General features: G+C 47.7%; 1 protein-coding gene across 1 annotated transcript in view; it reads right to left on the bottom strand.

The window, feature by feature from the left end:
• The window catches only part of ABCA4 (ATP binding cassette subfamily A member 4), a 128,980-nt gene extending 116,768 nt beyond the window's left edge, over positions 1–12,212 (bottom strand). The window contains exons 1-4 of the mRNA XM_004420819.2: positions 12,147–12,212; positions 4,338–4,431; positions 3,100–3,241; positions 290–429 (exon numbers count right to left, since the gene is read on the bottom strand). Coding sequence (XP_004420876.1) covers positions 290–429; positions 3,100–3,241; positions 4,338–4,431; positions 12,147–12,212 — 442 coding nt within the window. The remainder of the gene's footprint in view (positions 1–289; positions 430–3,099; positions 3,242–4,337; positions 4,432–12,146) is intronic.
• Positions 12,213–13,781: the final 1,569 nt, after the last annotated feature.

Below are 13,781 nucleotides of genomic sequence, written 5' to 3'. Positions count from 1 at the left end.
TAACCTCGCCTCATACTTCCCAGAGCTCGATCTCTCTTGGTATTCTCCTTTCTGTCTCTGGACTTAACTGGGGTGAGAACTTTCCTGCCCTCCCTTCCCAACTTCCTACCTTCAAGGCTGGAGGGAAGAGGGGTCCTCACCAAGGTGAGCCTCACACCACCTCTAGATCCCATCCCTTCCTGCATCCTCTAGTATCTTTTCCCACCAAATCTCCCCCCTCTTTCCTGTATCTTCAGTCTCTCTGATGGATGAGGCAAGTGATGGTTGAGAACACTGAGGCCCACCTTACCTGCAGTTCTCTCGGGGTGGGTCTGGAGGGTGTCCATGAGTTGGAACACAGTGCGGAGTTCTGTCCAAACATGGCCAAGGTGCTGGCTCTCTGGTGCATCCACAAGGAGTTCTTGAAAATCTCGATACACCCTTGCCAAGCTGTAAGAAAGAAAAAGCCTCATCAATAAAGACATAGCTATCATTTTCATAATAATAATACACCTGTGCAACTTTTTAAGATACCACTGGGTTGACCCAGCTATTACATTATGTATCCTTACAATACTGTCAAGGCAAAAGAAGAAAGATTTTTACTTCCATGTACATGTAAGATAACTGACAGGAGTCATGAGCAATTTGTTCAGTCTTCCAACTTTGGCAGCTCCGGGTCACCTCTCAACCCCATTCTCTATGTATTTCCTGTCCAAAGAAGTCTTAAACGGGATGATATTAGTAGATATTACTGGAGGTTCTTCCCAGCCATGGTCCACTTCTCTGAGACCTGCCCTTCCAGCCATTCATAGGGGTAAGTTCTGTCAGCCATGCTTAAACCGCTAAGTTCTTCCCTCCACGCATGCACTCGTACCCCTCTGCCAAGGTTGATTGGACACGGAGAATGAAGCCGAGCCAACCACATTTGTTCCCAGGAATTTGAATGGTATTCAAGGATGCCCTTCTGCTTGCCCAAGCCAAGGTGCTGTGAATGGGGCAACTAGCACCAGCCTGGGCACTGAGAAGCAGGGGATATTAGTCCATGGAGAGAGGCAAATGGAGGGGATGCCCATAGAGAGAGGCAGAGAGACTGGACCTTGGAGGCCCAGACAGGAGAGAGCAGCTCCTGACAGCTCTCCCATTCTTGTCCCTCCCCTCCTGAGACCTGCCTTGTTGTCCTTGGCTTTGTGAGAAGGTCTAGTGCCCAAATCATATATTTCCCTCTGAGGCTTAAGGTTGTTTAAACGTGTTTCTCTGCCTTGAAAGCAAAAAAGAACCTTGAATAAGCCAATATTTCACCCATAATGTGTGTGTGAAACATGAAACCCAGATTTCCTGGTTCAAATGCCAACCTGGAGTCTGAAGCCCCCTTCCCTAACTCCCACCCCTCATTCTATAGACCCTGCCAGTGCCAGTCTCACCAAAGCTCCTCTAGCCTCCACTGAGGTATCTCCAAGGCTCCCCGATCCCACCATGGCACCCCAGGGGATCTCTCTGGATGGATAGGCGTTTCTTTTCAGGCACCTCAAGGAGAATCAAGCTGAAAGTATAGATTGTTAATTAAAGCTTCCAGGCAGTGTTTGCAGCCATGTGAGCCCAACGAAAATGTCACTTCCCTGACATTCCTAGGAAGACAATTTTTCCCTCTTCTATCTTCCTATAACCCAGGAGTCAGCAAACAGTTACACATTATAGGCTTGGGGCCAGAGTTTCTGTCACAACTACTCAACTCTGCTATTGTGGGTCACAAGGAGCCACAGTCTGTTCCCAGTGGGGAAGGCTACCTCTGAGCATTAGGCTGACTTATCAAATGTTCCTTTTTTCTTTTTTTTTAGTCAAAATGCAGTTTTGTCCTAGAGGAATTATATCCAGATGTCCTCTAGGGAAAAAACTGGAGTAATCAAATATCTCAGTTTCCATCTGACTTGGTGTTTATTTAAGTAGGGTGAAGCCTACTCGCCAACAAGCCCTTGTTGGTGACCTGTGGCTATAAGTTTCACGAGTTGCAGCTCAAGGTCAGCCCAGTGGGTGAAGGACGATCCTTACATCACGTACTCCCACCTCCTGCTCTGAAGGTGGGATTTGACTTAAAGTTTGACCCCAGGGGCGGGCCCAGTGGCCTAGCAGTTAAGTTCGTGCACTCCACTTCAGCAGCCCGGGGTTCGCGGTTTGGGATCCCGGGCGTGGACTTACGCACTACTTAATAAGCCATGCTGTGGTGGTGTCCCATATATAAAATAGAGGGAGATGGGCACAGCTGTTACCTCAGGGCTAATCTTCCTCACCAAAAAATAAAAAAGTTCGACCCCAGAGTAGAGGTCATTAACCTGGAGTCCACAAGTCCCCTGAAATCATATGCACAATGTAATCTTTTGTGTATGTGTCCATTTTTCTTGGGAGAGAGGCCATCAGTTTTCCTCAGCTTGTCAGAATGGTCTTCAGCTCCACAGGTTAAGAACCATTGCTCTCAAATAATTAAAAAAAAAAACAAAAAAAAAAACCCAAGGAACCGCTGCTCTTGAGCCATATCCTAAGATTTTGCCACCCAAGGGAACTGATGGCATTTACAAGAGGATTTGGAACTTGTCTTTTTCTCCTTTTTCTCCAAAAAGCAAACTTCACTTCATAAACCTGATTTCATTACCCCTCGAAATGTTCCCTGACATTTTTCTTAGCCTTTAGATGTCTGAGAAGGCTTTTAAAGAAACAGGGATGTGTCAGGGTTGACCTGGGTGGAGAGCGATGTAAGAGAACAGAAGGCGAACCGAGTTTTCTCACGCAATGATTCCGCCCAAGCAGATGGATGACCTAGAGGCAGTGGACACATCTCAGCAGCGTGCTGCCATCAGACTCCAGGTCATATCCTGGGGCTATAAGGACCAAGACATCACGTCATGTGGCCTTCCTTTGAAGCTTTCTCCCCAAGTGCCCTGACAGCTAATAGAATGCTCCAGAGAGGAAACATGCCCTGCTCCTATGAGCTTACGGGTCCAGCAAGCCACAAAACATTCATGCAGCATTACAGGCTCTGTGTGTTCGCGCATGTGCTCCAATGTATGACGAGAATAAGGGGGTGTACAACTTCCTCCCCCGTATGGTGGGAATCTCAACACTTACATGGAGTTGTTGTAGTTTGACACAATTCCAGGAGATTCTCCCGGGGTGGGACTTTGAAAACAAGGATTGTTCACATTGCAGAAAATTCCTTGGAGCCATGGCAACATTCCTGCTGAGGGCATCGCCTTGTTGGGAAAATGGCCTTTAAGACAGGAAATGAGGACAAGGAGTTAGATTCATCGAGACCAAGCGGGATGCAGGCCCTAGTTGCTGGGGCCTCTGCAAGAAGGAGCCCGGCCCCTCTGGTGCTTTCCTTCATCATCAACACTTAAGCAGGGGCATCTCATATGCCAGGCCCTGTGCTGGGTGCCAGAGACAAGGTCTCTTCTCTCAAGCTCCCAGCGTAGTGGGGAGATGGACAAATGTTCCAATAGAGGCACAGACAGAAGCGCAGAAGGGGAACAGAGGGAGAGCACATCATTTTGTGGTGGGCGGGGTGGAAGGATGGTAGCTCAAGAAGCCCCACCAATTGCTGATACTTGAGGAGGAGAAGAGGTTCATCTCTTCCTTCAACATCTGTGTACTGAGCACCTCCCACCAGCATGCAAGAGGGTTGCAGGTTATGGGCTCCTGGGGGGGTGTGGTAAAGAAACAAGAGTTTGATGGACAGGAGGCTAATTCAGAATTTGGGGCTTGAAATTCATGATCAAGAGGGTAAGGAGCTAGAATAGGGGACTGAGCAGCTTTGCATAACTCCTGAGGTCTCCATATTAGCTGCCTAAAGGCAGAAGATGTCATCCTGGCCAGAAACCAGATGAAGGCTTTCCCAGAGGGGCACAGTATAAAAGAGCACTCACAGGCTCATCCTAGGTCCCCGGATACCTCTGAGGTCCAAGAAATAATATTTTATTAAGCATGAATGTATAGCATCCCCTCTTCTTTTTCTCTAGCACCATGTATAGCATATCCCTAAATGGGTCCCTAAAATACTTTAGGGAACTCATCTATAACCTGCTCCCTTTAGAACTAGCAAGAGTTTAGTTATAGGAAAAAAAGAACCAACAAAAACAGAAACAAAAAATAATTACACAATTCTTCAGTAACGACACACAAGTATTTGCATAGAATGTATAGGATTAAAAAATTAGTTTGTGTAACACTGATGAATCTCTGTTTTCTCCATTGGAGGCATGAAATGATGATAAGCAGATCTGATCCTGGCATCCCCAACCCCCAAGACCTTTCTAAACGAAAGGATTGGACCTCCAGGCTTGCCAAGGCTCCCCCGTTATGCTTACATTCGTGTTGGCTGTAGAGTGGGTTGACATTCCTTAACCAGATCAAGACCAGAAATAAAGATAAAGGCCATATGAGTTCCACAACAAAGCGAATCTGGAAAAACAAAAAGGGAGAAAGACCAGTGATGCTATGAGATTACAGGAAACATACCGGGAGCAGACACACTCCATCTCAGCACTTGTCTACGCGCTAGGACTTTGGTTGTGGTGTATTTATCTTCCTTCTTTTATCCCCTCTCCCACACCACCTTTACCCTGATATATTAGACTAACTAGACTCTGTGTCCACATGAGTTCTACTCTGCCTCTATTTTAGGAAACTGCGTTAGCACCGGGCTTTCGTCAAGGGTTGTCATATGTGCTTCAGTGCTTTTCGGATGTCACGGTGCACGTGAACGCAAGTTCTGATTCTGTAGGGCCCACTAGACCTCACATGTCTATCAAGCCCCCAGAGGATACTGATGCTGCAGGTAGTAAAGATCTCATTGTAATCTCTCATTCTGCAGATGAGGAAACAGAGGCCAGGGAGGGCAGGGGACCTGTGCAGTGGCACATTGGCAGTGACAGCATAGGAACCAAAATCCAGCCTCCTGTCTCTAAGCCCAGTGGTCTTTCTGCCCCTCCCCATTGCCCTGCCTTCTTCTAGTGCATACTAGACTTTGCATATGTGATCACTGATTGGTTGAATGAATGAATGAGCAAATGACTCTGTGACATATTGTGAGGCATAGCAAAGTCAACGGAAATCTGGGTTTGCCAATGTTTTTCCTTCAATAGTTTCTTGTTGCTTAAAGAAACAAAGTAGGACATACTGCCATGGGTTTTTACAGTACTAGAAGAGGTTGCTGATGCCAATATATGGTTGAAAGTCAATATTTAAATTTAGGTTCAATTTAGAGATTAAGGACCCTTGACTCCAAAGGAAGAAGAGCCAGTTGGTTGTTGCAGCCACACTCTGTGGCATTGCGCATGACGGTGGTGGGTGGAGGTGTGGGCTTAAGGGGAAAAGGAGAAGGAGAGAGGGGGTGTGAACTGGAAAATGCAATAGTTCTACCCAACTCTCATTCCAGAGACCTTAGGAAGGAAACTCATAAGATCTAAAGGAGAACTTAAGCAGATGGCTAAGAATAGAGACTTAACTACATATAGATCAGTCAGGGCTCATTTGCACGGTCTTGAACTCAACCCTTTGTTGTTCCTTCCAAAGAAAGGTACATAAGCTCTCAACAAAATGGTGGACACCGAGCAGGTGTGGCATACCTGTTTTTTCCTTTCCTGCTAGTAAGGTCTGCTGGCAACTGAATTATTTCAAATCATGACATAAATTGGTGGGGGAAAAAGGATAATGCATTGAAGAAAAAGCAAAAAATGTTTAGGCAGGTGGTGATTACGCAGTTGCAACTTTTCACAAAATGTTTTACTCAAAATATGTCTAGGGAGGACGCGTTAGAAGAAGCACACACGCAAATATTAAGAAGAAAGAATAATAGATTTTCCATAAGGCACTCACTTCTCAGGGCTCCCCCTACACGTCCTCCCACAAGATGGCAAAACACCAATATTGGACAATTCCCCTCCAGGGTTAAGGGGACTGACCCCAAGCACCCTTGAATGCCATTGGAATGTTGATAGTTCCCCAGGGCATGCAGATCAAGAAAGGAGGGGCTGAGCCTTGTCCCCAGCAACCCTATCTCACTGTTAACACCCTCGCCCTCACCGCCCTCACCGGACCAGCACAACTATTCCCACAGCAGCCTGCACTTGCCCTGTTTTATCACTCATCATATGTCAGGGTCATTACTCTTATGTAAGTGGACCCGTCACTGGTTGTAAGCTTCCTGAGGGCAGGGACCACGTTTATCCTCATCACTACTGTGATTCCAGCACCCAACACAGGGCTGGGTTCATAATAGCTGCCCAATAAACATGGAATGTGTGAGCCTTTGTCCAGACTGGTCTAGGAGACTCCTCTGGGAAAGCTGGAGGCGACACAGAAGTTCAGGTCACCAAGAGTTTGCAGATTTAACAAACTGCACCCCCAGGAATGCACACTGGCTTCACACCTTCCATCCCAGGCCCTCCCATGAGTGACTAAGGTTGGGGAGCAAGTCTAGCAAGATAGCAATGTGAGTGATAGGTGCAAGCAATGAAACCGGAAGTTGTTTCTGATGTCTTCACCAAGGAAATGAGATAACCAGTCCAGACTCTACATATTTGACTCTTCCTTAAGACAATTGCTTGCAACATTGGCTTTCTAACAAGTCAGTCACCCTCTTCTATGTAGCAATATCTATGTGGGAGTAGTCTGGTATGTTAGACGTTGATGCTGATTTGGAAATGGAAAGATCTGGGTTAAGAGTCACTTTGGGGCTTGCTTAGTCTCTGAGTCTCAGTCTTCTCATCTGTATAATGGGACTATTTCACCCTACAGTGTGTGCTGAGGGTTAAGAGTGTGTCAGTACTGAGATTCCTAGCCAGCTCTGCTCCCTATTTGCTATATGACCTTGGGTAACCCATTCGACCTCTCCATGCCTCAGGGTCTCGTCTGTAAAATGGAGGTGTTATCAGGCCCTGCCTCCCAGAGCAGTTGTGAGGATGACATGAGTACACTGTGTAAAACACCTGAAGCAGAATCTGGCACATGGCAACATTCAGTAAACATTGACCATTTATTATTGACCCTCACTTCTCACAAAGGTCACAGGGACACTGTAAGTGACAGCACATTGTAAAAGCTGAAGAGCAAGGAGATGTGATTAAAATTATCTACAAGCTTTTAGGCCTGTTTCCACTCACATTCATGTCTCCTCCCTTTCTCCCTTTCTGGATTCAGAACTGCTCAGGGGCCAGTTTGGAAACATGGGGCTTCCTTAGAAACTAACCACACGCTGTCTCCTGCTCCAAACGTTACAGGGGCTTGGATGGGGGAGGGATCAGCCAGCCTGGCCTACCTGTCCTATGGATAAAACTCCCAAACCCAAGCTAGTGCCTCTCACTGCTCTTTGCAATGTTAGTCACACACTCTTTCATCTACTCAATCTCTCATTCGTTCTTGTAGTTTTGAAGTATCTGGTGTTTGCAAGTCCACCCATCAGTGGGAGCCAGCTCAGCATTCCCTTCACTCTTTGCCTAGCTCTAGGACAAGTACAGCCTTGCAGGCATTCCTCTTCACCAGATCTCTGAGTTAGGGTTGCTGTTTTCTACCTATAGTCCCTGCCCCTCAAATGATCACCTTCAATGACCTAGGTCTGCAGTTCTCACCTGGCTGCACGCTGGAATCTGTGGGGAGCTCAGGCCATGCCCCACATCAATTACACGCCAGTGTATCTGGGCGTGGGACATCAGTTTGGTTTTTTTTAAACACTTCTCAGGTAATTCCAATGTGCAGCTGGGGCTGAGAACCATTGGTGTAGGTAGTGGTTGGTAATCTTTGAAAAACATTTGTTGAGAGGTCAGTGTTATTGTTCTAACTCTGCAAGCATTTGTTTTGGAGGGGCTGCATTTCAAACACCACTCCCTGCTCAAAGACCACCAGCAATTCTTTTCTGGCCCGGCAGGTGCTCACAACCACCTCTTCTCCCTCCCCCAGAATCGTGCTCAGCGGCATCCTGGTCCTTGATGCTCAACTGTGCGCAGGCTCCCCTAGGGAGAAATTCCACAGTGTAATTAAAAACATGTTTTCAGAGCGGCTCTGACTCCCCCCCACGCCTTCCCTTTAAACATGTCTGTAACTTTAATTAAGCCCAGCCGAGGCTCAGAAGGGGCCGGTAGAAATTTTTTTTTTCCCAACTGGTATTTCCTTGTTCTCTTTTTTTGCTTCCCCTCCCCCTCTCTTTACCACTCAATCTGCTTGGGGGAGGAGGGGTCGCAGGGAAGGGCAGAGATGTGCTTGTTGTTTTAAATCTTGGCCAGTTAGATTTTCTTCTCTCCTGCTCTGTTTTCAATTTAAAAGCCCGTGGCCCAGGCTTGAAATGAGTGCATGATTCTCCCTCCTACACTGAGAGCCCAGATGGGCTTCTTAGCCAGGATGAGTAAGACCCAGGACCTGGGTACACTGGAGCTGGCTGCCCAGTCTCCCTACACCTGCCGGGTTCTCCTCACCTAATGCTGGGCCTGGGGCCAAAGGCCACAGCTGTGCCAGATGCCCAGGTCTGGGGTCCAGTAAATGATAAGCCCCCTACTCGCATGAGTCCTCAGGCCACCCCACATATCCTGCCCTGACATGGAAGCTGGGACCAGGGCATGACACCAAGGGGCCCTAGACTGTGAGCTCTCAGGGGCAAGAGACACCTAATGATCTTTATAAACGCTCCCTGACACAGAGCCTGGCCCATTGCAGGCAGGGGCGCATGTGTCTTTGTCCCGTACGGTGGGAGAGCTCTTATGACTGGAAATGGACCTTCTAGGGATGAGCTCGTTGAGAAGTCTTCTCTCACCCTCTCCAATCCCAGTTTCTCTTCTGAGCTCCCAGAGCTCATCCTCACTTGCCCCCCGTCCCATGCTTCCTTCTCCACTGTGCACACGTTCTTCTGCTCAGTAACAGTGTGCAGGCACCTGGCTCCGAATTCCATGAGGGCACGGGCTGTGTCTACCTTACCTGGCTGTGTAGGATGTTTAGGGTAACCACACAGCCCAGTTTGCTGGGTCCAGTGTTAGTTTACATTTATTGTCCTGGTTTGGTTGTTAACAGTGCCCCCTTGCACTTTCAGAACTGCTGTGGCTTGCATGATAAATTAGATGGCCACACCAACTTTGTGGTCTCCATGACCAGCTTATTAGAAAGGACTTAATGCATGGGAGCAGTGTGGGGTAAGCCATGTCAGCCTGTCCTGGGCTCCTTGATCCAGCCCGACCAGTCACCAAACTTCTCTGAAGCCTCAAATACCTTGTCAGTGCCCCCAGGGAATATAGCGATATTCCTCTCATGGAATGGAGGTGGGGGTTAAATGAGGGGACAGTGCAGTTCCAGGCACTTAGTAATACTTGATAAATGTTAACAGAGGAAGAAAAACAGGGAGGGAGGAGAGCAGAGATCTGCAGATATTCACCTTATGCCCTCAGGGATTGCGAGAGGGGGACTGGGGAAATTTGGTGTCTGGTTTTGCTCATGTTCTGTTCACAATAATAAACACCCCAAACTGAGGACGTTTGAGGAATTAAAAACCTGGGAGCTGAGTCATGGGCTGGGTGTGTTGTACTTTTCTTTCTTAGAGTCACCATTTTGTGGAGGCAGAAGCTTCCAAAAGAACCACAAGCTTATAGAAGGAGCTACAGACCCCTCTCAGAGCTACTGGGGACTGTGGGGATGCCTCCATCTTCCCAGACATCCTGGAAATTCCTGGAATGTGGTGGCAGTGGGGAAGCCAGCTGGAGGCACACCAGATGGAGATCTCAATTTCCAGGCCATCAGGATGGCATCAAATGTACGTCAGCCTAGACTAGGTGCATCCTGGGAGATTCCCCCAGCCAAGGTTCTCAGCCTGAATGGTCCCGTCTCACCGTGGAGAGGCTGGCAATGTGTCCCCTGGGGAGCACATTGTGGAGAAGACAGAGTCCCTGAACAGGGGATATCCACCAATGCCAGAGAAAGGGAGCAGAGACTGTGAGGGCCTCTGAGCCAAACTCTGTCTTTGAAAATAGGGTTATTCTCTGTAACAGCAGCATGCTTGCCGCAGGAATGGATCATTTTAGGCCAGCAGCTACAGTCCTCGGGTATATTTTTTGAAGACCAGGAAGAGTACAGTGAGAGTAAAATTAAGTGAGAATCTTAATTTCTTATGGGAAAGAGAGAGAGAGAGAGGGAAAACAGTTGCATATGGGATTTTCCTCGGCATTCCATAGACTATAAATATGCGGGCAGGGCCCATGATTGTTCTGTTTGCCACCTGGCACAGTGCCTGGTGATTATTAAGTATTTTTTGATTGAAGAAACAAATGAATGAATTTAATAATGAGTCTTGTTTAAGTTTTGTCTATTTTCATTCTAGAAGGAAAGCTCCTGGAACTAAGAGATTGAGTCTCTGATTACTGTTAGCACTTGGCTCCTGGGGCAACAAATAACTTCAACACTAATTTGAAAATCACACCAGCTTTGACAAAGGAAGGCAGCCTGAGGACAGCGGTGTTTCCCAGTATGAGGGGGTCGTAACTCGGCTTCTCCCTCCAGCTTCCCTAAGTCCTGTCCTGGCCACACACAGCCGAAAGAACCATCTGTGCACACAGCTGGATTGTGCCCCTTGCTGCTCCCTTTTGTGCTAGTTATTAAGCTGTTGTTCCTCAGCTCCAAACCCCCCAGCCAGCCAGAACTCTCTCGTCATGAGTCTGGCCTGGGACCAGGCTCAGAGACCCTGGCAGCAGCTTCATTGTGACTTTTCCTCATAGGTTTGAGTTGCAGCTCCACCAGCATCTCCTCTGTGTTTCCAAGTCTTAATAATTCCACTCTCTTCCCTTGGTTCCCTCAGCTCTAGCGGTGGGACTGCGCCCTGCAATTGCTCCTCCAAGATACCTTGGAGTTCTCTTTTCCTCTCTCGATTACCAGCTTTGTCCTTAGCTAACACCATCTTATATTAGATTCTCCCTGACTGAGACACGCAATTGTAGGTCTTCAGATGTTCCACCAGCTGGCCCCCTCTCTTCCCTAACCTTCCTTCCAATGCCCAGGAAAACCCTGGCCCACCTGCATAAACCCATCTGGAGTTGCGGTTTGGAAGGAATCCATTCTCTTCTTCCCACAGCCGCTCTTCCTCCCTGTCCTCCTTCCAAGCTCTCCCTGCCTGTCTGTCTCTGTCTTTCTAATCTCAGTGCCACCTACCCCTCACCCCTGACCCCCGCCCTTCTTCCTCCATCAGCTCCCTTCAGTCATTTGGCATTTGCATGGCTCTGCATGGCTGTAACAATGTGCATGTTTCCTCATAGTTATAAATTCACTTTTTACCCCTTTCCAGAAAAAATGTAGAGGTCAGTTGGCATTTACGTGTACACCCTTGGTGTCCTCTTATCTCCTGTGGCTCTCGCCTGTACTTCTCAGAATATTTGGTCTATGCTACCTTTTGCTGCTCTTGGTCTCAAAACATACTTTGGTTTTCCCAGCCAGCGAAGAAGACTGTCCAGGGAAGAATCTGTCTCTCTTGCTTTAGGCCCCTAAAAGCCCAGCCCCGTGTCTGCTCACTGAAAGGGCTCAGTAAATGTCTGTGATGGTTGATAAAGCGTTGTATCTCATTGAATCTAAGACACCATCAATCGTAAGATGCACTGTTGTTTTTTGCGAACTAAGGAAGAAACAAATGTGTCCGGTTAAGCTGTCGCTTGATTGTGAGCTGCATCCCAATTTCAGAAACGTGAAAAACCAGTTTGCCTCATAGAATCGATGAAACACAGTATCACTGGGCTGGGAAGTTCTTGGAGATTGTTGTTTTCCTTTGAGCCAATTCTTCAGGGCTTAAGTTCTTCCCACCACACAGCATGGATGCTCAAGGGTGTGTGGGTTGGACTGACAGGTTTAAAAACGAGGAGGCAGGGGGAAGGGATGGGCAAGCAATGGATTCCTATGCAGGGTGGACAAAAAGACTTGAATGTGGTTGTGCTGGGCTTCGGGTGGAAAGCATCCATCTCAGGACAGAGAAGCATGTCTTCCTGTGAAGGACACTTGTCCAAGAGGTTCACAGAGCAGCCAGACAGTTAACCACTACTTCAGTGCTAAATGGCAACCAGCCCATCGACTGCTCACTCTCCCCACCCCCACCCCACCCTACTCTCCACCTGTTTATTTGCTCAACACCTCTCTTCGAGACCACAGACTGCATCTGTTACCTTTTGCCTTTTCCGCAGGGTCCAGTTCTTCCAGAGCAAAAGCTGAATTTGTCTTGCAAAGCCCATGCTGATGACCACACGACCAGGAGACCGCTCGGAGCCCTCCGTCTATGGCCAAGGCTCACGGGCAGCGATGGACGTAAACACCGCTCAGAGCACCTCCGGCTCAGGCTGCTGTGTCCTTCTCTGGGTGATTAAAGGCTAGTTTCCCCATTCAAAGCATAATCCCTTTTAATTACACGTAAGCCCATTGTTGAAGAAAGCAGGCTGACATTCTGTTGACTCCTTTTTGGGAAGAGAAAGAGAAACCTAAAGACACAAGTGGCTGGGCACTAAGTGAATTGAGGCGGGGGCATTTCATGGGAAACCAAGACCCTTAGGATCCCTCCTCCGTCAAAGTGGTTCCTGGGGTTCCTGAGGGGTTGCCTTTGGGAATCCCTGACCTTTCATTTGGGGATAAAATCTCTTTGCATAAATATAGGCTGGGATTTGTCCTCCGCAGTAGCCTGCCCTGAGCCAGTATCCAGGGTTTAACTGCCCCTTTCAGCCTAATAAACCCACTTGCCAGTTCTGAAGTCTTCCCTCCCTTTTTTAGCTGTTTATCTTTCTCTGTAGTGACTGTAGTCCAGCTATTTGGGGGCATCTCTGAGCTTAGAGGATGGTAAATGATGTTTATCTCTTGTGCTAAGATTTGATCGACTAGTCATGGCTACCTGGAGTTGTGCTGAAAAAGTCGCTGGAACCCTCCAGGCTCAGCACGACACAGCCATGATTGACCAGCCATGTCTGACCCAGGCCGGGCTTCAGGAGAGGTAGCAGGAAGGCCAGCTACTGTCATTCCAGCTCGCAGTGGGATGCTGCTTTAATCACTTGTCATCTGGTGGTTGATACATGATCCTGAGGGGCACCCCAAACAGAAGACTCCCTGCTGCTTTACCTTGGGAATTTTTTGTCTCCACCTCCTCAAATCTCAGAAGTTGCTTCTCTTTGAAAGACTCTAGACCCTTGAGACCTAGAGGGGTGGAGGGAGAGCCGTAGAGTGAGAATGGGCGCTGACTTTGTGGAGTTTGTGATCTGGCTGTAGACGTGAGACATGAACTTGGATAACTAAGGAGTATGTGATGGAAGCCACGAGGGCATACAGGCTGTGTCTGGTGGAGCTTCCAAGAGGAGGAGGATGGTTTCTGCTTAGGATATCAAAAAGGCTTCTTGGAGGTGGTGGCACTAAAGATAGGCTTTGATGAATTACAAAATAACATTTTATGGTACTTTCATGGTTTACAAACTGCTTTCGCATATATTATCTCATTTTATTCTCACTACAATTTTGTGAGGTAGATATTTGCTCTATAGTATAGACAAGGAACCTGAAGCCTAGTGGGATTAAATACTTTGCTCAGCGTCACTCATGACAACACTAGGTTCCTGAACAAGTCATTTAAACCCTATGCAAAGACAGGAAGGCAAGAATAGCTTATCCTGCATGGGGAAACCATAAGAAGTGAAAGATGGCTGGGGCAGAGGGCATTGATGGAGGACTGCTGAAGAGGAGGCTAGAAAGGGAAACAGGGACCAGACTAAAGAACTGATGATTATTATTGACTTAATTGAGATTTCCTGAACACCTATGAGGTA

This window comes from Ceratotherium simum, chromosome 2 (genome assembly GCF_057802395.1).
Source record: "Ceratotherium simum simum isolate JZ-2026a chromosome 2, ASM5780239v1, whole genome shotgun sequence".
NCBI lineage: Eukaryota > Metazoa > Chordata > Mammalia > Perissodactyla > Rhinocerotidae > Ceratotherium > Ceratotherium simum.
This window is presented reverse-complemented; position numbering and strand designations above follow the sequence as displayed.